The following is a 25,631-nucleotide window of genomic DNA, read 5'->3' as shown; positions in this document are numbered from 1 at the left end:
CTGGGGGGCTTCTCGGGCAAACCACTGGCTGGATGGGGAAGAGGGCCACCTGCCGGTAAATGCTACACTGGAGGTCAGTTTCTCCAAGGCCTGGGGGCTGCGGGAGTAGTGTGTCCTTTAGACATCGGATATCTTCGTCCAGAGCTCGCGGTCAGGAGGGTCCTCTGGATTCCCTCTTCAGGCATTGTCATAGAGGTTTGGAGGGGTCCTTTCTTGCTGGGTGGACTACCTGGACACGGGCCGTGGGCGTCGGGTGCACAGCGGTCAGGACTCACTCATCTGGAGTGAGGTGTGAGTCCTTAGTTGTAGGTTTCTTTTAGACAGACACGCTGTCCTCTGGAGTTCTTGGTCGTTTTGGTTGCATGGCAGTCCTCTGGAGTTGGCAGAGGTAGCTGAGCCTGCTAGAGGCGTTGCTGGTCTTTTTGCAGGTTCTTTGAAGCAGCCGACAGGCCGGTAGAGCTGGGGCCAAAGCAGTTGTCGTCTTCCTTCTCTGCTGGGGTTTTCAGCTTAGCAGTCCTTTTTCTTCTTGTAAGTCACCAGGAATCTGGTGAGCTGGGTTCAGCAAAGCCCTTAAATACAAGATTTAGGGGTGTTACAGGGTCAAAGGGCAGTAGCCAATGGCTACTGTCCCTGGGGGTGGCTACACCCTCCTTGTGTCCACTCCTTTTGAGGAGGGGTGCACATTCCTCTCTATTGGTCGCTGTCCTCTAAACCAAGATGGAGGATTCTGCAGGGAGGGGGTCACCTCAGCTCTGGACACCTTAGGGTGGTCCCAGCTGAAGTGGTGACTCCTCCTTGTTTTTCCTAAGTTTCCAACCGAACTGGCCGCCCAAAGTGGGGGCTTGTCCATGGGAGGGCATCTTCACTAGCTGGAGTGCCCTGGGGCATTGTAACACGAGGCCTGAGCCTTTGAGGCTCACCGCCATGTGTTACAGCTCTTGCAGGGGGGAGATATGAAGCACCTCCACCCAAAGCAGGCATTGTCTCTGGCCTCAGACAGCACAAAGGCCCTCACCCCATGGGGTCAGAAACTCATCTGCTAGTGGCCGGCTGGCACAGACTAGTCAGTCCCACACTAGAGGACTGGGTAAAATACAGGGGGCATCTCTAAGATACCCTCTGTGAGCATTTTTTAAATAAATCCCACACTAGCATTAGTGGGGGTTTATTGTGCTGAGAAGTGTGATACCAAACTTCCAAGTATTCAGTGTAGCATTTATGGAACTGTGGAGTTTGTTTTGACAAACTCCCAGACCATATAGTTAATATGGCCACACTGCACTTTCGGGGGCATTTTTATACTCTGTTTGCGCCGAATGTGCGTCAAACGCACAATCGGCGCAAACTCTGCCCCATATTTATACTTTGACGTCCGACCCCGCGGGCGTCAAAATTCCACCATGTGCCTCATTTTTTGGAAGGGGGAACCAGCCTTGCATTAATTATATGCAAGGTAGGCGTTCCCTTCCAAAAAATGACTTTAAGGCCTGTGCCCCATATTTATACTCTGACGTCATTTTGACGCACAGGAGGGGGTGGGCCTTAAAAAACGGCGCACAGCCTGATGGGCACCGTTTTTTAACGCCTGGGTCAGGGCAGGCGTTAAGGGACCTGTGGGCTCGGAAGGAGCCCAAAGGTGCCCTCCCCTGCCCCCAGGGACACCCCCTGCCACCCTTGCCCACCCCAGGAGGACACCCAAGGATGGAGGGACCCATCCCAGGGAAGTAAAGGTAAGTTCAGGTAAGTATTTTTTTCCGATTTTTTTTTGTGGCATAGGGGGGCCTGATTTGGGCCCCCCTACATGCCACTGTGCCCAATGGCCATGCCCAGGGGACATAAGTCCCCTGGGCATGGCAATTGGGCAAGGGGGCATGACTCCTGTCTTTGCTAAGACAGGAGTCATGTCAATGGAGGTTGGGCGTAAAAAAAAATGGCGCAAACCGGTTTGAGGCCTGAATTTTGCCTCAGACCTGACTTGCCCCATTTTTTGACCCATAACCCCCATTTTCCCATATGCCGGCGCTGCCTGGTGTGAGTCATTTTTTTTACGCACACCAGTCCGCATGGCCGGCTAACATTATTCCATAAATAAGGCGCCCGCATGGCGCGTTGGAATGGCGTTAGCCGGCAGTAAATTTTTTGACACACAACTGCGTTGGCACAGTTTTGCGTCAAAAAGTATAAATATGGGCCTCAATGTTTAAGAATGGACTTAGACACTGTAGGGGCATATTGCTCATGCAGCTATGCCCTCACTTGTGGTATAGTGCACCCTGCCTTAGGGTTGTAAGGCCTGGTAGTGGGGTGACTTACCTATGCCACAGGCAGTGTTTTGTGAGCATGGCACCCTGAAGGGGATGCCATGTCGACTTTTCCTTTTTCTCCCCACCAACACACACAATTTGCAATGGCAGTGTGCATGTGTTAGATATGGGGTCCCTTATGGTGGCACAACACATGTTGCAGCCCTTAGGGACCCTCCCTGGCCACCGGCCCTTTGGTACCACTGGTTACTTTTACTAGGGACTTATCTGTGTGCCAGAGGTGTGCCAATTGTGGAAACAGTGGTACATTTTTAGGGAAAGAACACTGGTGCCGGGACCTGGTTAGGCAGGATCCCAGCACACTCTCAGTCAAGTCAGCATCAATATCAGGCAAAAAGTGGGGGTGGGGGTAACTGCAACAAGTGCCAGTTTCCTACAGCATGGCAGAGAATTGTGGTGTGCAGACAGACTAAGACAGACCGCAAGGGAATCAATCATACGTTGATGGCATAAGCCACCCCTCAAGTGAATACATGATACTGCCTGGGGAAGTAAACAAACATTGGAGAATGTAAATGTGACTTAAATACGCCTAGGGGAACTTTCCACGGGTCTTTATACAATTGTGAATAATATATATGCCAGACAACATTTGCTGTCAAATGGAATGTCTTCATCCCCCCAAGCCACCCTGAGGAGTCTAAAATCTGGAACACACAAAACTGAAGAAACCACTCCACCTTAATTACCATATCACAGGAATCAGGCTTACCATGAGGAGAAGTAATCATAAGTATATTTCAGCAGTTCAGTAGAACTGGATTGTTATCTGGGTACTACACTGAAGCCCTCATTTAGAGTGGGGAAGGCGACTGCTGCCCCGTGGACTACCACGTGCCATATTTAGAGGTCGGTGTTCCTTCCCAGTGGGCGCCGCCACAGCAGCATCTCTGAAGGCATTCAAAATTTGCAGGGTGTCTGTCCGCCATGTTTTATGCAGTCACCCATCAAATGTGTTTGTTTTACAAAAGCAAATTACTAAAGCAGGAGTTTGTTTCCGTAAAACAAACAATGTATGGCGCACCAACACCCTAGGAGTTTTCTCCCAGAATGGGGGGTTCATTATTCTTCATTTCTTCAGAGAGGCTTTCCATCGCCGTTCCGAAAAGGAAAAGAAGTACAAGTAAATAGGGTAGACGGTCATTTGACGTCCCAAGTGTGTTGTGTAAGGTTTCCCGTGGCTGAGCCGGGGGGGGCACCGCTGCTGGAAACATGACAGTCCTCACACCGTCCCATGTAGAGCAGATGTACCGTCCGACTGGAGGACATGGTGCTCCACCACCCTTGGGGTGGAGTATCCTGTCCGCCAAGTTCTAAATCAGGCCATGAATCTTCAGATCCTCGGTAACTAGCGAGCTCTTACACTTGCTAATATTTCTTTTTAGACTAATACCCAAGGTCCAGATGATTACCAGGCGCCGCCTTCTTTGGAAACGAATTTAACCATTTCTAGGGAAGTAAATATTATGGTGTTTTAAAATGTATTTTGCCAAAGAGCACATTTACCAGAGTTTCTTGGGGCTGGAAAGGGTATGAAGAGACAGGGAATGTTCCTTTGACCTAGGTGCAGTGAAGCCTGAAGGCCATTAGCTAAGTTTCTAACAACTTCCTACATCTCAGGTGTTGGGGTTCGCTCGATACAAAGCTCGCCATAAGTCGGCTGTCTGCACTCACATGGCTGATTGTTCGGCTTTGAAAAATTTGAATTTACAGACATATAACACAGTTTTCCGTGTGTAAAGGGTCTAGACACTTGCTAGTTCCTGGATGATGCCGTCAAGTCTTTGTGACCAGAGAGCAAGGTTTTCTAGAGCTGTGTGGACCAGACACATTGATATGAATGGAATGATTGTTTAAACCAGCTGACATTGTAAGGATGCTAGTGCTAGGGAAACATGGTTAAATGTGGCTGAGTTTGGCATTTTGGGAAATTTCCATGTGATGGACGGATTTTATATGGCCTCCCCAATAAATGTTGTTTCCATAATCAAGATGTGGCTGGACAAACACATAAACCATATCACTGGGACAATACACACAACATCGCATGAGAAAAAAACATGTCTCTGTGAAATAAGCCGTACAGAATAAGGATGAACTTTACCTCATGAATCAAACATACTGCAGGGGGTTGAACCATTGCTTTATGTTATAGCAAACTGGTTTTACGCCATACCAGTTGACGTTGACGAGGAGCGTTGCTACAGCCAGTCATATCTTTGTTTTCTTTCATTCCGCGTAGGAACCCCCTGCCCAAGGCAGCGCTCTACACATTTAAGGCTTTACGCACCATGCTCGGGAAGCAGGACAGCAGTCAGGGCAGCCTGGCCCAGTGTGATAAAGCCAGTGTGTACCTACGGGACAGTCTCAACATGACCTCTACAGCCTGCAGTGGTATTGATAAGGTAAGTTCAACTCTGCCGAATCGCTTTATGTCTGCAAACTAGTAGGTAGCCTGTCTCTCTCCAGTTTGTGTCTCTCTCTAAGACTAGTTGGTGGCAGGTATTCCACTCAAGACCAGTGGACAGCTGGTGACTGTCCAGACTAACTGGCAGCGGGTATCTCTCTCCAAGTCTATTAGATGAAATGTGTCTCTCTCCAGACTAGTGGACAGTAAGGTCTCTCTACAGACTAGTAGTAGCACGTGTCCGTCTCCAGAACTAGTGGGTTGCGGGTCTCTTTCTTCAAGACTAGTGGGCAGTGAGTAGCTCTCTCCAAGATTACTGGGCAGCAGGTGTCTCTCTGCAGACGAATGGCATTGTGTCTCTCTTCCAAACTTTCATGGCTATCCTGTGAGTTGACTGGGCCTCTACACTCCACACATACCCCTTTTCAGTGGAGCTGGAAAGGCGTGGTTCTGTTTCTACTGATGTCCATGGTGTTTTACGGCTCCGTTGTTCAGGGTCTCTAATCACATGTGTTTGTAGAGTCCCAGCTCGAATCCTGATCACATTCATTGATAGGGTTCTTAAAACATTGGCCAATATTACAATGTGCTGTTACTCAGAGACTGTAGGTATGCATAGTAACAACAACGAACAATGATGCCATCTAACATTATTGAATGATTATTATTTTTAATTTACCCACGTTACCCCCCACCCATATGAGACTGAATGTGCTGTTTGGAGGTTCAGTTTTCTATAAGGTGGGGAATGACTCTTACCTTGGTATAGGTCAGTGGTTCCTTCTCTGCAGGATAGTCACCTGGCTGTTGCCACCGTCTCCCTGGACCGCTCTCTCTCAATGAAGTTCGATGGATCACTTGCTGCAGTGGCATCTCACTGGTGGAACTCCCATGGCTGCAGCTGTTGTGCATTGTAGTTGCATTGCATGGTTCATACGAGGTGTCCAATGCGTCTGCAGTGCAATACAGAAGCAGCTTCTTTGGTATCGACGTGAATGGCCTGAAGGGGGCAGTATCGACACCACTGCTACTCCAATGCTACATGATCTTACATTTCTGATTTTTCACTGGGTGTTTACTTTAATACTGCTTGTGATAATTTTCTTCTATTTGCAGAAAAATAGGGTGGACCCTGAATTCAGCGGGAACTATTTACACTAATTGTAATCAGAAAATACATCTTCAGAAATAAATGTATTTTAGAGTGTACAGATTTACTTTTCTGTTAACATATTTCCCGAAAATGCGCAAGCATCACATGGTGTTCATCAAATACCTCTTCAGTTCCTTTAATTACTTCTTTTCCGGTTAGGTGGGCACCTCCACTTTAACTGTTCGCATTCACAAGGGAAGCGACCGTTGTGTTATTAAGAGTGGTTCACCTTTAATCATGCGATGTTCATCGGATGCGCATTTACAGTTTTATTAGTTCAAGCGAAAGGTAAACCGCTTGTCAAGAGCTAACCAGCTAAGTGATATTGGCTGAATGTAAAACAACGTTTTGAAGATGCAGGCTAACTAAAAATATCTGCTGCAAATCTTAAATGGGCATAAAATATGGCTGTCAGTACAAGTGAGTGAAGAATAGGTCCTTAGAAATAAGAAACATAGGCCCATATTTATACTTTTTTAGTGTGCATTTGAGTCATTTTTTGACACAGAAGCGGTGCAAACTTGCAAAATACAATTTTTTTAGGCCGTCCTTGGACCCTTACTTAAAAAAATTATCTATGTGCTATCCTTCCCAGGGCCCAGCCATTTTCACATGGGTATTTTTCGGTCCTCTCTGACTGATCCAGTGGTAATTACTATGAAGGGCGTTGCGACTGCCAAAGGAGCAAATGGATTGAATTTCTTGAAAATTTTAAATGTTTTCAAGATGAATAAATAAAAAGCCGAAGATACGGCAGATTAATTATTTTAATTATTTGTTTAAAATCTTGTTTGTGGTATTTCACCCACATGCTGTTTTTAGAATATAACCCACAAATGAATACCTTTACTTAAGTTTCTGCTCCTTAAATTATTGCAGTAAAATGTAGTACTGAAAGCAGGTTATAAGGAGCATGGCGTGTTCATAGCTTTGAAAGCTTGCATTCTGCTACCACCCTGTGGCAAGAAGTGGAATAGCTTTATATCAAATAATATACCAAGCAAGTCGCATTGCTACTCAGTATGAAACAGTGGACATTTATTGTGTGCGTGTTTATCTGCTTGGAGAATGTTCCCATCAATTCTTATTTGACGTATAGCAAGCAGGAAATATTAGGGAAAAGTTCAAACTGTCAGATTGAGTGTGACATTTATTCGATTTTAATAGATAAGGATTTTCTTTTAACTTGAAAATGGGACATCATTAAATCTGTCCAGGCCTTAATATTTTCACTCTTTTGGGATTTTTTGGGAAGGATGCTTATATACATAAAAATCAACGTTATGAAAATGCTCTACAAGCAGCAGCACTACCGATATATTAGAAATAGGCGCAAAAGATAGTCAGTTTGACAACCTAATTGCAATTAGTGCGGACGGAAAAGGAGTAAAGACTGCTGTATTTTGAGGGACTATTCTAAACTCAGTTTTGGGGCATTTCAATAGTGATGTCTTTAATCAAATGAGTATTCCTTTTGAAAATAGATTGTAAATGCTGGCAACCATTCTGAAATTGTGTTCCATTCTGTTTTTTGTATGGTCTTTGTAGGCGGTCCAGCTGCTGTTTTGTGACCTGCTGTTGGTGACGAGGACGAATGTTTGGCAGCAGCAGATGAGCACAGCCGGCATGGCAGGCCAGCAGATGAGCTGTGTGTTCCAGGCTTCTCCACTGGAGCTGAGGGGCTTCCAGCAGGACCTGAGCAGCCTCCGCAGGCTGGCACAGTCTGCCCGGTCTGCAATGCGCCGGGTGAGTCTCATAGGGTCCAGTCCCTGCAGGGAGGATGTATAGGAGCCCGAATGAGATCTTTAGCGGATTGCAAGATCTGCAGGAAACATGTGACAGCATTATATTTAGTTTTTCTTCCTTAACATCTTTTGTCCTGACAGCCTCCCTCAGGCCCTTGTTTACTCACTGATGACGTGTACAATGTCCCTTTTCTTAAAAATAAGCAAACTGATCCCTGGGCAACAATGGACAAACTTATCCTCTCACTTCCTCAAGTGCATTTTGTCCCTCTCCTTCACCGGGTAAAAATGCATACTGTCACCGTCTCAGCCGGCTCTGTGCCTCTCATTCTACAAATAAAGTGCACTTTGCACCGTCCCGTCTTTCTTAAAAGCTTTTACCTCCTCTCACTCCTTTGATGAAGGATTTAGTGCTTTCCGTCTGTCTCCTTTGAGGTGAAAACAACCCTTTCCTTTATTTGTCAGATTGTACTCTGCGCTCTCGCCCCCTAAAGTGTTATTTGTCCCTCCCCACGGACACAGTTTTTCCACCCTCACCCTCATCAGACAGCATTCTTTCCTTAAGTTTCTCTAAGAGCACCCTGTCCCAACTCTAAGACATTTTTGATTTGCTCCCTCTCTCCCCTAATAGCATTCCCTCAATCCCACTCTGCTGTGTGTGTTGTGCTCTACTCTCTCCCATGGATGTTATCAGGCCGTCTCCCTCCACTGTAAACAAACCCCCTGCCCCTCTCAGCTGTTTTTTCGTGTCTGTGCTCATAAGTGTCTTTTCCAGGTGTTCCTACACGAAGCCACTGCGCGGTTAATGGCTGGAGCGAGCCCCACCAGGACCCACCAACTCTTGGATCGCAGCCTGCGGCGGAGGGTTGGACAAAGCAGCAAAGAAGGTAAGCAAGGATGCACAAGATGGGGGCCCATAGATAGCTCTGACCCTTTGCTGAGCTCTGGGAGAGGTACAAGGTCATGCCCCATTGTGTGGCCATTTTATAGTGTAGTAAATTCATAGGGACGAATGCCATTTGAAAGGATGCCCATGTTAGAGATTTAATTCTAATATTAGAATCTATCTATGTTCTACAGAAAATGCTCATAGAAAAAACATAGGGCATCATTAAGAACTTGGCGGACAGGTTACTCCATAGGATTTAGATTTCAGCAGACTGTATAACCATCACCATTGTGATGGAGTAACCCATCCTTCGAGTTCTAACTCAGGCCCTAAGGGCCATATTTACAAGAAGTGGCAGCGCCGTGCTGCATCACTTCTAAAACACAGGGATGCACCGTATTTACTAGAATACGCCACATCCCTTTGTTTCCCCCTGTGCCAGCACTAAATTAGCTGCCGAGCGCCAACACAGCCACCCTTACGCCATGGTGCAAGGATGGCTGCGTTGCGGGGGGAGATTGTTTTTGTGCAGGAAGAAATACCTCCTTGCCCAAAAACAATCTTCAATGGCAATTTGCTATTTCTATGTGCCCTGCAAAATGCAGCACACATAGAAAGAGCAAAAAACAAGAGGAAATGAAAGCATTTCTCCTTGTTGTGCCATGCTAACGCCACCACGTTAGATTTTGGTGCTGCCTCAGATTTACGAAATTTCATAAATTTGGGAAAGTGTCAAAATGCAATGGGTGTTGCTGTGGAACGCCCACAGCAACACCCACTGCACGCCCCTTCCACGCAGAGAGCTGCGTGTGAAGGGCCCGTATTTACAAGGTTACGTTAAGCCACAAGAAGTGCACAGTGCCGCCGGAGCGACACAAAAAGTGATGCTCCGGTTGCGCTAGGGGCTTGCAAATATGCCCCTTAGTTTTTTGGGACAGTGGGAGAGGTACTGCTGGAAAGGTCCCCATCTGCTTGATGGGAATGTGGATCAATGCGCTTCTTTGCATGGCCCACAGACTCTTCTGACTCTACATTTCTGTTCAGTCAGGTCTTCTTCACCCCCTTGTAAGCAAGCATTTGCCTGATCATTTGGTGTCCTGTTCTAGTAACAGGTACATGTGATTCCCCAGCACCCAAGAGCCTAAATATTAGTGGACCCTTTAAGTGAGGAACTTGGGGTTTGTTCAGCCACAGTTTCTCTAAAGACACAATATACCCTGAAGTGTTATTTCTTGCCACATCTGTGGTGCTGCTGCGCCTTTCCTACATGCTGGTGCATAAACGGGTTTTCTTGTACTTGTACACGTTTGCACCATAGAGAAAGGGGGGGGGGGTGTGTGTGTGTGTGTGTGTGTGTGTGTGTGTTTTGGGGGAGGGATCTTGAAAGGGTGTACAAAACAGTATGCTCAGACTAACTTTAAACCTTTTCATGCATTGGATGTGTGCTATATAGTACAGCACATATTTATGTAAGAGAAGAAAGTACTTTTCTCCTTGTTAATACCTCCCTCAAGGAGGTATTCTTTGGAGCAAAGCCCTTTCTAGCAATCTTAAAAGATAACGCTTTGGGTGAAAAAACATGAGTGTACCATCCATGTGATCACCCCTTGATGCAAAGTAGCACAAAGTTCTACTTTCATTACTTTAAGGGCTATTTCCTAATGTAATAATGTTTGGGGCTGAAAACAAACACTTTAGCAACACCTTGTGCTGCAACTTGATGATGCACTCAGTTGCGCTGCATTAGCGTAATTTGTTTATGCTAATTCAGCGCAAACCAAACTCCATATTTATACTTTGACGCTAGACACGTCTAGCGCCAGAGTTATGGAGTTTACATTGTTTTCTGGAGGGGAAAACCTACCTTGTGTCAATGAGATGCAAGGTTGGCGTTCCCGTCCAGAAAAGGACGATATGGCCTTTGTGCCATATTTATCCCCCCGTGCTAAAATCCAGCATGGGGGCCTTAAATAGCTTAGCGCCTTTATTTCACGCCTGGGTATGGGCAGGCGTTAGGGGACCTGTAGGCATTTCCATGGTCAGAGACCATGGAAATTGCCCACAGGTGCCCTTCCCTGTACACAGGGACAACCCCCATCCACCCCTACCCACAACAGGAGGTCACCTACGGATGGGGGACCCATCCAAGGTAAGTCTGGGTGAGTATATATTTTTTTTCATCCAACGCCACTCGGGGGCCCTGATTTGGGGCCCCCTGTATTTCGCTGGCCCCAATGGCCATGCCCAGGGGACATTCGGCCCCTGGGCATGGCCATTGGGGTGATGGGCCTGGCTCCTGTCTTTACTAAGATAGGAGCCATGTCCATGGGGTTTGTGTGCCAGAAAATGTCGCTACACTGCCTAGAGGCAATTTTTTTACCTCTAAACAGTGTAGCGCCATTATTTGGCACACAAGCCCCAGTTCCCCCTTCGCCTCCCCGGCCCTGTTAGCGTCCTTTCCAAGCACGCTAACAGGGCCTTAGCACCGGCTAGCACCATTCCATAAATATGGCGCACAGCCGGCATCTAGGAATTGCGCTATCCGGCGCTATACCTTTTGGCACAAACCTGCGTTAATGCAGGTTTGCACCAAAAAGTGTAAATGTGGGCCATAGTGTTGTTAAATCTGCCCCTAAGTATCACTGAGCTTTGCTCTCTCAGAAACCTAGCAAAGATTACAAGTATGGCAAAGAGTCCTTTGATGTTTTTGGGTACATTTGGAGTGACAAAAGCATCTGTGATCTGCAGAGCTTTAGCCTGGTCTCCGAGGGTGGAGAGCCTAGCATTTTTATGTGCCCTGAATCCTTATATTGCAAATTTGTTTGGAAAGCCTCACATAAGCCATGATCTGTAGTACACGGTTATCCGTTTTCATTTCAGTTCCTTTCATGGCTGGTACAAAATATCTCTGGGCAGATGCCTTCAATTCATAGTAGAAATGGAAACAGCCCACCAGCCATATAGTGACCAATTACACAATGGTCTCCCGGGTTTTCTGTACTGGCATGAAGTCTGGGACAGTCATCAAGAAATGATTTCTTGAAGGACCAGTTTCCCACAAAAACTGATTTTAAGGTAATTCTGTACGTTTGCATTAGTATTTAATACAGCATATTGGTTAAATTACTCTCTAAGAGAAAGGGACTAGGGATTTTTATAGCATGCAAAAACTCTAGTCAAAGCAACAGTTGTAAGCGGATCCATTGTCACTGAAGCTGGCTTATGGGTATATGGTCCAATACCCAGGAATTACAATGACGGATTATGTATTTGTTCTGCCTCAAAATATTAAATAAGTACGGTTCCATTATCATAGTGTGACACTGAAAGCCCCGTCTCTTTTACATACAAATTAACTGTAGTAGTAAAAAACGATATTGAGTCAAAAGTTTGGAATCAAGAACATCAACTTTGTGCGATGCACCCTTACAGTTCATAAAGTTAGCAGGGGTGGCCCCTCCGTTATGGCGGAGGAGCGTTGCTCCACAGCTGAAAGCAGAAAAATAAAGTGATAATAACAATATTTATTATCACTTTATTTTTCTGCATAGTGAGTGTGGGGTGGGGCCAGTCACTCCTACGTCACCAGGGAGGAGGTGTGGTATATGCACTTCTAAGTAAGTATGTCAGTTTGGCCAGCCGTCTGAGGCCGGCCAATCTGACATGCGCACTTAGAAGTCTCCACTCTGCTGTGTTGCACAGCCGGGTGGAGACCAAGTGCAGGCTCCCACTCCTCCCTGAGCGACATTTCTGCCTGCTCAGACCATTCCTGGTGCTCCTCTCTTGCTAGTAACAGCATGATTGAAGGGTCGGGATTGAGTGGGGAGGGGAGGAAGAAGACAAGAAGAATCAAAGTGGCGGAACACCAAGACGGCAGGTAAGGTTTTTAAAAAAATAATTGTCCCCCGCTCTGTGTGCTGCCCCCTGCCTCCCCCACCCCTTCTTGGCAGCAGCCGCTACTGAAAGTTAGTCTTGCTCCAGGAAATCCACGAGCTCTTTTATAGCTTAAATGTCAAAGGTCAAGATGCTAGTGTTTTCTGACCTGAGCCCTTTCTGTGAACTGACAACAGATCAGTAGTAGTTACCTTTAACCTGGACCTTTTACCTTTTTCGCTTGAACATCAGACCTCTTGTTCCTGAAATCCAGTGAATAATTGCCCTTTTCATCCTGAGTTTATGGTGACTTAACAGTAGCTGAGCAAGGTCTCTAACTTACCAGAGAGGCTTCATGTGTATAGATAAGAGCTGCGTGCAACTTGCTGGTCTCCAGTTGATTTTCAGTGTCTCGCATTCAATAGTTTGTTGGGTAGAGGGGATTATAGTATTAATTCTTAAGGAGCAATTTTTTGCCTCTTGGCCCTGCTGAATGATCTTTTCAATGACCACTTCGCCTGGTGCAAGCTTGCCTATATAGACCCAACAAAAGGCACCACCTCCACTGACCCATAGGTTACAACAGTGGAGACTCAACAGTAGACTCCTACCCAAGATGCTGGTTCTGTGGCAGAGTGTGCAGTGCTGAACTAAAGCTCTTCAGAATGTAGTGCCTCAGATGTCCTTTCCCAGTCCAACATGGCTGCCACGCCCAAGACTGCACAGTTACATTAGTTGCACAGGTCAGGCAGGAAAACACAGATGTTTCAGGAACTTGCACGGTGTAGTTTCCTTAAGCCCTTGGAAGTTTCCAGTCATTTTCAGTCAGTTTAAACTGCTAATTTGTGGCCACTGACCATTGAAAAACTGTCCATCTTCGCCATTGTCATGCCAATGATGTTGTCGGGCCAAATGCCACAAGAGCTCACGCGACTGTATTCATGTTTTGCTTGTATTGTATATAATTGTGCATGGAGATACCATTGGTGAGCACATGAATCTAAGGTTGTGTTTTTTTTGTTTATCCGCAGATGTTATAAGGCTGGTCAGCTGCAGCGTGAGCTTCCCCACACTTCCTTGTCAGTGAAACCCTCCCATGTTTTGGCCGAGACCTAACCTAGCAGGTGGGGATGATGAGTTTGGTTCACTTCCCCGGCCGCCTTCTCCTCCTCACCTTCACACACTGAGCAGAGACTTAGATGAAAACAACGTGGTGGTTTTAGAAGGCACACGCCGCTCGAATTTGTCCTGAAACAAAAGAGAATCCCTTCTCTTCTGTACCTCGAATATGATAGGCTTGTCATTCCGTATCGACGCCGCACTGTATTGTTTTTCCCATTGTTTAATTTACACTGTGTTATTGAGTGGCATTTTATGTCCTTACGTGCTATGTAATTGGCATTTCTCTGCATACGGTATTTTGTTTCAATTTTTTTGCACTTGCATGGATAAGCAGTAAGGGTGTGTACAGGTTGCATGCTCACATATTTGGCTATCACAGAGATGAAATCACAGCTGATGCTGAGACGGTTGCCATCAACTGGGGATGTCAATATGGTTGTGGTACCTAATTCTTTTATAAGCCATGCCCATTCATAAGCCTTGAGGACTTGGACGTCCGCCCTCCCTGGGATACCTTACTGTGCAAGAGTTTAAAGGAGTTAATGTGGTTTGCTCCAGCTGGATCTGCCTGAAAAGACTGGATGCTAAGCATTCTCTGCAGATCTGTAGGGTCACAGGGTCATATGTCAGTGGGATGATGTAAGGCTCTCACACAAAATTGGAGGATATCCCCAGTGTAGCCGCCCTGTGCGTAGAAGGTGTGGGCTACCCGAAAGGAAGGTGGTGCTTCTCTGTTACTTTCTTGAAGCAGGATACTCTTGGTAAAATCAAAGGCTAGCCCTTGCACTCCCCCTCTTCCTAATCCAGTGAAGCAAAAATGGAGGATCTTTCTGCTCCAGTGGACTGAGTCTTACTTATATACAAAGTATTGTGGGGCTCTGATGTGGATGCAAAGAGACGAGTTGCACATTCCTTCTACTGTTCTAAACAGGCCGCTTCTGAAATCGATCTAAAAACCAGACCTGGCGTGCGCCGCATTGGTTGTAGCCAGAGGATGTGAAAGCGCTGCTTGATTTTTGGTTTTGATGGTCCCGAAGAGATCGAGATCCCTGTTTGACTTGAACGGTTATGTCTCTCAAAAGGACCCTCTTTTAGTTTGGACTGTCACGTCTCTTTTGCATAAATATGTATTTAGCGTGACTGATCACATCTGTCACCCAGAAGTACATTTAGTGCAGATTGTCACCTCTCCTGGATTGGTCTGACACTTTTCTCTCTCCTGGGAATCTTCCATGGTTTAATGTCACATGTCCGCCCCTTAACCTCTACCTCCAGTTGTCAAATCAAAACACCTACTGCTTTCTGATGCTGTTCTGCTAGGTGTTTCATTTGTAGCTTGTTACTCTGTGCATGGATAACAAATGTCTCAATAAATTATTTTTTTTAAAGAAACATCTGATGTAGATTTTTGGCAAAGTCTTTCGTGCAACAAAAAATAATATGGTGTGTTTGCAGGGTTTGAAAACCATAACCTAGTTGTTAACAACACTCTTGTTGTGCTTGAATTGCAGGCGCTGCTCATTTAAAGGATGTTGGTAAAGACGTTGCCAAGCTTGTTGGTGTCCAATACGACTGTGTGGAGATTTTTGTTTCTAGGGTAAATCCTTTTCTGGTAAAAAAGAATAAGGCCCATATTTATACTTTTTTAGTGCCGCATTTGCGCCGTCTTTTGATGCAAAAGCGGCGCAAACTTACAAAATTCAATTGTATTTTGTAAGATTGCGTCGCTTTTGCGTCAAAAAATGACACAAATGCGGCGTTAAAAAAGTATAAATATGGGCATAGATATCTAAAACCATCACTATTGATTATCTAAGTAAGCCTCAAAAGAGAGACACAGTGTGTGTAGGTCTGGAAATATCCCCCATGCCCTAAAAGTTGTTTGTTTAATAGTGTAGTTGGAGCACAATGGCTCGCCAACAAGGAGGCTTGCGCTGCGGTTGTCAACTGTGTACCAAGTATGTGGATCAACAGAAAACATTTAGGACCTGATTTAAGAAAAGTGGAGCTGCACCCAGTGCAGTGCCACTTTTCTTGAGCCCCTTAGCGCCCCCCTAATGCCAGCACGTGTGCGCCGTATCTAGGATACAGTTTACCATGGCGGTAGTTATGGGAACTAGCGTCATATTTTTTGATGCTAGTTCGGAGCTCTGCAGGATTAGCGTAAAAAATGTTGACGCTAATCCTGCAAAGCCCATAGAGGCCCATTGTAAACAATGGTGTGCTTCATTTTAATGCCTGCTCTGAGCAAGCGTTAAAAGTGCCGAAAAAATGTCACAAAGACATTTTTTAGATTTCTTTGCACCATTTGTTCGGCCCCCTAATGGGGGAATGCCGTTTTGCATACATTATGCCTGGCACAGGCATAATGTAACGCAAAGGGTTGCAAAGTAGCACAATGGATGCCATGTGCCACTTTGTAAATTTGGTGCAGCACTTTTGGCCTTGTTGGGCCACATTAGCGTGAAAAAAAAGATGCTAATGTGGCACAAGGAGGTGCTAGGGGCTCTTAAATCTGCCCCCGAATTGCTGAGCGGTCAGCTTGACACAATAGAACAGGTCTTTACCAACACTTTGACAATAGACTTTTTCTTGTTTATTTTGCTTGTTCCAACAAAATAGGTGGAGATGTGCCCTCCTAAATTTTACATGATCGGCAGCCTGAAATGCATTGGGGTTACCATGGAATTCTCAGCTGGAGTAGGCTGATAAGAGACCTTCATTTAAAGGCATAGTCATAGCCAGTAGGCTCCACAGAGAATGGGCGCAAAACTCTCACGGTGCCACAGAAAGGTTATTTTCTTGGTAGCAGAATCATAGTAATTGGCTGTTAAAGGAAAATAACATTGCCACTTCCTCTGCAGTAGGTGGTCTATTTTATAAAGGAAGCAATGTGGTTTGTAGTTTGCTGATGCTACCACCTTTCATAGCAGAGGCATCACAATGTACACACATCAAGTGAACATAAGATCTCTCTCCCATTTTTGAGCACATACTCTCGGTTTCGGATTGGGTTGTGCAGCCTACCCTACAGAAAATGTGTATCGACACTGTATGATCGTTTATGATAGGTGCTCACAGTGTTGGCTTCTTTGCTTCTCAGCAGGTGAAATGGAGAATCACCCGACCCTGCGCGAGCACGCTGAGGCCCTCCTTCTGGCCTGCCGCTACTTGCCACCGACCTTCCTCTCTGCACCCGGGCAGCGGGTGGGCATGCTGGCCGAGGCAGCACGCACCCTGGAGAAGCTGGGGGACAAACGCTCACTTTACGACTGTCAGCAGATGATCATAAAGCTTGGCAGCGGTGGGAGCCCCGTCGCCTCTAGCTGAAGTGACCCACCACAAACAGCACCGAGTCGTCTGCCAACTCGCCTTTAGCTTGCTTTCTGATGCTTTCCCAGAAGCGGGCATACCCGTTGGCCACATTGGCCAGAACCGACCCATCTGAGGCCAAAGAGTCCAGAAGATTAGGATCAGCTATTGACTACAGAAGACTATTCGCCAACATCAAAGAAGAGGCATCAGTATTTTGGGCAAAAGAACACAACTCTTCCTTTTTCTATATGTATCAAGCCTATGGTGGCTGAGAAGTCAACCATTGCTACCCTTGAACCCTCCCCGTTAGAAAAAAAGTCTTCTCTCTATCACAAGTCAAAGAAGCAGCACCTTGGTTGGGCAGACCCTCTTACGTATGATGGCATTGACTGGTCACACTAAGTGAGCTTGAGCGCCTTTAAAAGTGAGCTTTGTATTAACACTGCGTTCATCATTTTACTGAGTATGTGGCATCGGTGAACGGGCTGTAGTCGCAAAAGGAATGGCAGATACTGACCTGCCAACTCCCTTTATTGTTGGTGACAAACCCAGTGTGTTCCTATTCTTGGTTATTTCTTCTATAGATGAGGAGGAACACTTTATGGTGAGTGGCCGATCGTGCCAATACAGGGACTTAGATGGCACTCTACTCTTGGAATTGTGACCAAGTGTTATATTAGATGTATTTATATAAATTAAGCTTTTCTAGTGGGACATTTTTAACAAACTCTTCTTGAAACAGATATGTCTAATAGTTCCATACACCAGTGACAAATACAGTAGAATGTTACTACATTATGTCATATATGAAACCGAAATGTACCCTCTGCTCTCGAACTAAAGATTTTTAATGTTAAATTTGGCCCATATAGTTAAAGCAGAAACTACAGTGATAAGTCATTTAGAATTGGTCCATAGATCTTTGATAGAAAATATGTTGGGTCTATCTGTAAAAGCATTTGCTAAGACATTCGTACAAATAGTAAGATATGCTTCCATCCTTTGGCATCATGGTTGGAGTTGTAGCATTCTTCTCGTCTTTATTTGTAGGAATCAGTCAAATTCCCGAAATATTTGGTTTGACAGAAAGTACCCAAGTTAAAGTTTTTATGTGGATGCCACTGGGGTTAACATACTTTGTCCCTTGCATCCTAGCTCCTGCCCAAAACCATGCAATTAAGGAGTTGAAGCAGATCCAAAAATGTGCCCACATGTTGCTTCTTTGAGTTTTCCAAACCTGGTCGCTGGAGACAGGCAGGAGTGTGTCAATAAAGCCAGCCACCCAGCCACCCTTATTTTGGAACTAAAAAAGATTGCAGTTTTCTTGCATTTTACTTCTAAAAAAATAATTTCTCCTAGAAATTATTCTAGAGTAGAGTTTGATTATGGGTCTTATTTCGCTGTACTAAACTGATATCATATTTAAATACTGACTCCAACCGTTTTTTTTCTCCGTTGCCCTATAAATGCCTGTTCTTGGTAGAGACACCATTTTCAGATCCAGATTTTTGATTTTGCTAAACATGTGTGTATAATAAGGCAGAAAAGCCATGTTAAAATGAATAAGAAAGTTTTTGTACAAAGGCCTATTTACCTATCATGCTCAGGCCTTTGCAGAATCTTAAAAACATGAATAAACTGCCTTTTATCCCCTGCGAAAGGTGTTTTTCCTTTGGGAAAGGTTGACCTTTGCCAGACTAATTGGCTTTGCCAATGATTGTTTACCAGCTAACTAAAATGAGTGACCTGTTCAAAATAACTTGCTTTTATATAGTGCTTCATTCCACAACCTGTTGACCTCATCAGCAGCCCTAATTAATCATTTTGTATTGGCTGAATGGTACAACAAAGGTAGGGTGACCAGATTTTGAAAAGAACAAAACGGAACGGGTTAGACATAAAAGTAGGACTAAAGCTTTCAGGGGCATATTTATACTCTGTTTGTGCCGGATTTGCGTCATTCATTTTACGCAAATCTGGTGCAAACTTAACTCCATATTTATATTTTTGACACTAGACCCATCTAGCGTCAAAATTTTGGAGTTAACGTCATTTTTTACAGTGAAAACCCAACTTGCATCAATGAGATGCAAGGTAGGCGTTCCCGGGCAAAATTGACTCTAAGGCAATGGTCTCCAAACTTTTTAATGCTGCACCCCCCCCCAGTTGAAAAATAAAAATCACTGTCCCCCCCCCTTTAGAATTTTTCACAATTATTTTATAAGGATGGCAATGTTTAAATATGTCTAGACCTATTTAAAAATTGCATTTAAGTATGGTTACCTTTTTAAAAATGCAATAACATGCTTCTGTTGAAAACAATGGCTTGTTATCAATATATAATTCTTCTTTTAGCCAGAGTCTGATGCCCCCCCTGGGATCACTTGAGGCCCCCCTAGGGGTGCCCCGCCCCCCAGTTTGAAGACTTTGTGTCTTATTTATCCTCCCATGCAAAAATCACGCACGGGAGGAGGAGGGCCTTAAATAATGGCGCTAAGCCTGTTTAGGGCCATTATTTAATGCCTGGGTCAGGGCAGGCGTTAGGGGACCCCTGGGCTCATTTCCATGGTCGGAGACCATGGAAGCAGTCCACAGGTGCCCTTCCCTGCCCCCAGGGACACCCCCAGCCAACCCCACTCACACCTGGAGGACACTTAGGGATGGCCAACCAAAGCATGTCAAAAGTCACAGCCTTAAGAAGTTACTGTGAGTTTTTCCTTCCTATTCCTGTAACTAAAAATGCGCGAGAATCAGCATAGCCACAGGGTTTGCATCTTCCACGTTTCAGTAGAATAAATCCCAGGCTGAGTAAGTGCAAGGAGCCTCTGTGTGTGCAGATTTTCTTTCGAAATGTAATTTGTACGGCACTGCACGAAACTACCTAGTGACTCAGTGGTAGCAGAGATGCCAGCCATTAGAGGGTGATTCGCTGCAGCTTTTCATCGCTGGTCTCTGAATAGTAATGGCTGCACTGTTCGCAACGAGGAGGCAGCCGCATAAATCTCACCAGGCGGGGAACTGATTTGTGGGTCCCACAGACTAGCTTCCTCCACAGAAACGGCAAGGCCCAGAGTACAATACTTTGTCAAGGCTTCCTGGAACACATTGTATATGACAACGGTGCCCTCTAGAGGGTACTTGAGGGTACTGCTGTACGTCAAGGGACTGCAGAGCATCATGAATTACCACAATATTTATTCACGCTGGTTTATATAGTGCGGGCACTACCCGAAGGTGTTACAAGTAACATGTCACAAACGAAAATGGAATTAGACCAGTAGAAGACTGATAAGGCGTAAAGTTAAATGCAGACTCGTACACTGTCATGGGTTAGCAGGAAAACACAGGGGCGGAGGAACAGAAAATGGGCCTGGGCACTAAAATAAAAGTGGTCCACTTTAGGGAATTATAAAGCTAAAAAAAAGTGGCCCATGTTTGTAAATTTGCGGCAGTTTTAAACTAAAGACACCTTGCATAAGTGTTTTGCAAGGTAATGAGAGTTTTACAAAGTATGAAAGACCGCAAAGATCAGAGCTTGCTGCAGGTAACGTTGGTTTTATTGTCAGCGAATTCAGCAGTAAAAACTGGCCCAGCAGATAATAAAGCAGGCTCAAAAACAGCCATAAAAGTGGCCCACACATTGAGCTGCCAGACCGGCCGATTATGCACTGTCTGGTTGTCCTATAGGCCAGTCCGATCCTGGCAATACACGTGTGGTTGCCACCTGTCCGGTTTTATACAGTCACCATCAGTATTTTAATGTCGAGGCAGTAAGCCAAATCACCGAAAGCCTGGTATTTTTTAGTCCATATCTGTACATACTCCAAACAGCTAATATAAATAGAAAGCACTTTTAAATGTGTTCTAGAGCTGCATCAACGAATACTTACTAATAATTAAAGTAAACAAAGGCAGAAATGTCATGTTACAAATGAATGCCTACGGTTTTGTTCAAAGTCATATTCTATATCATGCCTGAGACCTTGCAGACACTTAAAACAACAAATGGCTGGTATATTCCTCTTGGATAGGTGGCAACCTTAAATACACGGCTAGGGTAAAATCTCTGTACGTCTGCGAACAAGTAAACAAATATGAAAACATAGGTGAACAAGTACAAAGTCAAACTAAGGCCCTTATTTATACTTTTTTTAGCACCGCATTTGCGCCGCTTTTTGACGCAAAAGCAGTGCAATCTTACAAAATACAATTGAAAAAGATTATTTGAAGTATCTAAAGAGAAGGGTTTTCAGCTCAGACCTGAAGGTAGGAAGATTTGAAGTGGTCCGTAAGCTCGGGGGTAAAGTTTCATATTTCGGTAGCACTCTCTGTGAAGGATTGAGCCATGGTGCGGGCAGTTGGCAAGTTGGCAATTGAGGCGATGCGAAATCCAGGAAGGGAGATAGCCGGAATGTTGATTAAATGAGGTGTGATACATACTACAAAGAAAAACATCCGCTATGTGCTTGCATTGTACTCTACACAGAGGACATATTTTGCATATTGTAGGCACCAAAAATGAGAAGTTTAAGTTAACTTGAGTGAGGGAAGGGCCATGGAACCTGAACCACGCATCGTTGCTTCTGGACTTAAGAGGCTTTTTTTATGTAGCACTTGATGCAGGTATCTAACAACCTCTTTGCAATCACATATCTGTTTGAAAGGGAACTAGTACAAAGGAAGATACATTGACCTGCCCAAGCGCTCACAAGTTTGGGCAAGTGGGGGCACTGGGATGGGAATCTGAACCAAAAAGACCAGTTAAAAAGAAGTATTGAAGAATTGTATTGAATGGTACCAAAAACACATACCTTCATTCTTCAGTCACTAGTGACAGGGATGGTATATTCACCCCTAATACCCAACTTGCCAAAAGGCCAAGCTTATGTCATAGAGCACAGTCCTGTTTTGTAAGCACTGTAAATAATGACTGTTAGTTTTACTCGGTTTAAAGCGACTTACCAACCTTAACAGGATGAACATCTCAGCTTTCCTCACTAGCATTCAGACTATTAATATGCAGTTCACATCACTTGTCTGCGGTGAACTCACTGAGTCATCTTGACAACAAAGGAAGTTACTATGCGGTGCTCCATCTTTTCTGATAATCATTTAATTAAAAATGTCAGTAAACAGTTGCAAGTCAAATGTTACTACTTGTATTAGGAAACAAACCTACCACAGCAATCTGAAAAGCATTCAGGTGACGTATGTGTTGTGGCAAACTGATCTCTTTCAAACAGATTTAATATTTTTAGAAAGACAGTATGTTCATTTCCCTCAGGTGTGTACATTTGTTTTTTTCTGTAAAGTTTACACTGTAATGTCTCTTCTTTACAGAACTCAGATTTGTAAGCCAGTTCAATTGTAGACAGACCACCAAATGACCAGTTTCTAAAGTACAAACAATGTCATCCTTATATTTTCTTTTTTTCCACCAGCGTGTCATTTATTTTCTAAGGTCCCTCCTCATTCCTCACTTTAGCCTTTTTTTCTCAAAATGTTTGGCTGCTGCCTGAGACAAGGGAGGATTGAATCCGTAGCTCTTCTGCTGCTTACCACTTGGTTAGCGTGGGAGCAAGTATTACTTACTTTCTTCAAGAAAAGGCTTGCTCAGAAACTACCACTTCATTGCTAACCCAACTGGATACCAGTGAAGAAACTCCTTATTTGTACAAAAGTCTTACTTGCCTGCCTCATCAATTTGGAATTTCAAATACTGTTTATTAAAAGTTCAAAACACTTAACTTTGGGACTCCAGCAATTTAAGTTCGAACTTTGAAATTCTGACCTGATTTATTTTAATGTGTTTTACGGTTAAGAATTTTAAATTCAAATTTGGCACGTAAATATTTCAAAAGAATCAGAAACTTGTTTGGGAAGGAATTTAGAATTGAAATGTACTTGCTCTATTAACTGGGATAAAGAGACCAGAAATCCAAATGAAAAATATGTGGCCCCGAATAACTGGATTCATAATTTACGGAATTCAGAGGTCAGATTTTAGACATCTAATCAGTAGAAAATACCGACCTCTGCTTCAGAAATCTGATGTCTAATTCCCTCTATTGCTTGTCAACAGGCAGGACGTGATGCACTAAAGCAGGTGCGTTGAACGTTGGTCCAGAAGATCTGGGTCCAAGCCATATTTTCAGAACACCACCACCTATTGTAAGATCTTTCCATTCAGGCCCTTCTATGACATTTGGGGCCAGATGTACAAACCATTTTACCGGTCATTTGCAATCGGTAAAATGAATTTTGCTATGTTCAAAATGCACAATGTGATCCAGTAACGTTTTACTGAATCACATTTTGATTTTGCGATTCAGTATTAGGAAGGGGCGTATTTAGGCCCATATTTATACTTTTTGACTCAAACCAGAGCCAGCGCTGGTTTGCATCAAAAATGTTACCGCCAGCTAACGCAATTCCAACGCGCCAGGATGGCGCCTTATTTATGGATTGAGGTTAACCACCGCTGCGGCCTGTTTAGAGTAAAAAAAAAAATACTCTAACCGGGCAACGCAGGCGTAGGGAAGAATGGGATTTGTGTGTCAAAAAATGGTGCAAGTCAGGTTAGAGTAAAAAATCATGGCTCTAACCGGACTTGCGCCATTTTTTGACGCACAACCCCCATTGAAATGACTCCAGTCTTAGGAAAGACAGGAGTCATTCCCTCCTGCCCAATGGCCATGCCCAGGGGACTCCTGTCCCCTGGGCATGGTCACTGGGCACAGTGGCATGTAGGGGGGCCCAAGTTAGGCCCCCCTATGCCATTTAAAAAAAAAAAAATAATTACTTACCTCTACTTACCTGGGATGGGTCCCCCCATCCATGGGTGTCCTCCAGGGGTAAGCGAGGGTGGCAGGGGGTGTCTCTAGGGGCAGGCAAGGGCAACTGTGGACTGCTTCTATTGTCAGAGACCATGGAAATGAGCCCACAGGTCCCTTAACACCTGCCCTCACGCAGGCATAAAAAAACTGCGAAAATCAGGCTGGGTGCCATTTTTAAAGCCCACCCCCTCCTGTGCGTCAAAATGACGCAGGAGTATAAATAAGGCGCACATGCCTTAAAGTCATTTTTGGACGGGAATGGCTACCTTGCATGTCATTAACGAAGGGCGGTTTTACGCATCCAGAAAATGACGCACACTGCTGAATTTTGAAGTTTGCGGGGTCAGGAGCAAAGTATAAATATGGTGTTAAGTTTGCACCGAATTTGCGTCAAAAATTTTAACGCAAATTCGGTGCAAACAGAGTATAAATATGCCCCTTAGAGCGACCTTACTAAAACGGATTAGCACTGGCATGTATGAAAGTTTTGCGACTGTGTTTGCAGTGGTGGTAACCATTCGCAAATGTGAAGAGGTCCCCAGTGAACTTCTTCCCCTTTGTGAATGGGGGCGCAGAACTTCTTTCAGAAGTGGACCATGGACCACTGGACCACTGCCTAGTCTGAAGAAATGAAAAGAAAACTTCATTTTTTTTTGTAATGCAGCCCGTTTTCCTTTACAGAAAACTGGCTGCATTAGAAAAAACCCACCTGCTTTATTTAAAAAGCAATCACAGACATGGTGGTCTGAGGTCCCCAGCAGGCCAACATTCCTGTGAGTGCGGCCATTCCCAGTGGGAATCGCAAACAGTGTGCTTTACACTGTTGTATATTTTGTCCCAAAAGGATCGCAAGTTGCGTATTGCAAAGCAAAATGTTATACATCTGACCCTTCATCTCATGCCTGTCTTGAAAATGTGGCATGGTTTCCATCATCCTGAATCTAGCGGGACACCCCTGCATCAAAGGGAATGTACTTGGGCCATGGACAGGTTCATCCCCTCACGTCACAAATGTTAAATATGTGCAGTGTGTGACCATTGCTTTTGTAAATACTGTGCACAGAGGGCGAGCCCTCAAGAATCAGCCACTTTAAGTTTTAATGTAGTTTGTTTATGCTATTATTTTCTAACCTACTTTTTCATAGATTCGAAGGAATTTTGTACAGATGGTTTTGCAAAGACATATTTATAATTGAGTTTTTTTTATAGACAAGAAGGTTGCTTTTGGCTACTAGGGAAACAAAAACTTAATGGTATTTTGTAGATCTGAAATTGTGTCTTCAAACCTTTGTGTTCCCCACCTTGCTATTATTGGTTCTTTGCTGAGATGGTAAGATTAATACACAGTATTTGCAGCTATTACCCATTTGGGGTGTTATATTTTTTAAAGAAAGCAATTTTAAATCAAAGAAAATGGTTTTAAAAATAATAAAAATAAATAAAAATAAAAACAATCTCTTCCGTCTTGTGTTGTCTCCTTCGTGCACATGGAAAAACAGCTGCAGCAGTGGTGTCTCACTTCATATTGGTGAAATAGGTCTACTGGGCAGGGCTGTGTTTTGAGTCCTGTCATAGGAGTATAATGTGTAGTGCATCCTAGTTCGTTCTAATGGGATAACAGGAGTTAGCTTAGCCTTTGGCTTGCAGACTCGTGCCCCCGTCATCTAGTGACTTTTAACCTACTTAGCTTGCTCGGTCTTAGCCCATTTAATTATTTAATTCTTTTAAGATGGCTGCCTTGTTTATAGTTAGGCCACTTGTTATGAGTTACATTGTCAGTGTCACCGCGCTAAGGCGTCAAGATCAAGCAACAAAGACAAACAAACAGTAGGTGTTCACACTTAGGGATTTTCCCTCTCTATACTTTCAAGGGATTGCTTATATTAATTGCCGTCCCTAGCATGTCTGTTATCTATTGTTTGGGAACACACCCACGTCAGGGGTCCTTGTAGATCTGTATAATTATA

The 25,631-nt window shown here is 44.4% G+C and overlaps 1 protein-coding gene across 7 annotated transcripts in view; it reads left to right on the top strand.

Moving 5' to 3' along the window:
- SREBF1 (sterol regulatory element binding transcription factor 1) overlaps window positions 1-18,488 on the top strand; it is an 82,851-nt gene extending 64,363 nt beyond the window's left edge. For 3 of the 7 annotated variants that reach the window (XM_069210073.1, XM_069210072.1, XM_069210074.1), the window contains exons 16-19: window positions 4,567-4,729; window positions 7,433-7,630; window positions 8,405-8,516; window positions 16,617-18,488. In XM_069210073.1, the coding sequence (XP_069066174.1) occupies window positions 4,567-4,729; window positions 7,433-7,630; window positions 8,405-8,516; window positions 16,617-16,843 (700 nt within the window). In that variant the 3' untranslated portion in view covers window positions 16,844-18,488. Of the gene's footprint in view, window positions 1-4,566; window positions 4,730-7,432; window positions 7,631-8,404; window positions 8,517-13,422; window positions 14,899-15,024; window positions 15,044-16,616 lie in introns of those variants that run through there. The other 4 variants (XM_069210079.1, XM_069210076.1, XM_069210077.1 and 1 more) reach the window with 3 other exon arrangements.
- The last annotated feature ends 7,143 nt before the right edge of the window (window positions 18,489-25,631 follow it).

This window comes from Pleurodeles waltl, chromosome 10 (genome assembly GCF_031143425.1).
Source record: "Pleurodeles waltl isolate 20211129_DDA chromosome 10, aPleWal1.hap1.20221129, whole genome shotgun sequence".
Lineage (NCBI taxonomy): Eukaryota > Metazoa > Chordata > Amphibia > Caudata > Salamandridae > Pleurodeles > Pleurodeles waltl.
This window is presented reverse-complemented; position numbering and strand designations above follow the sequence as displayed.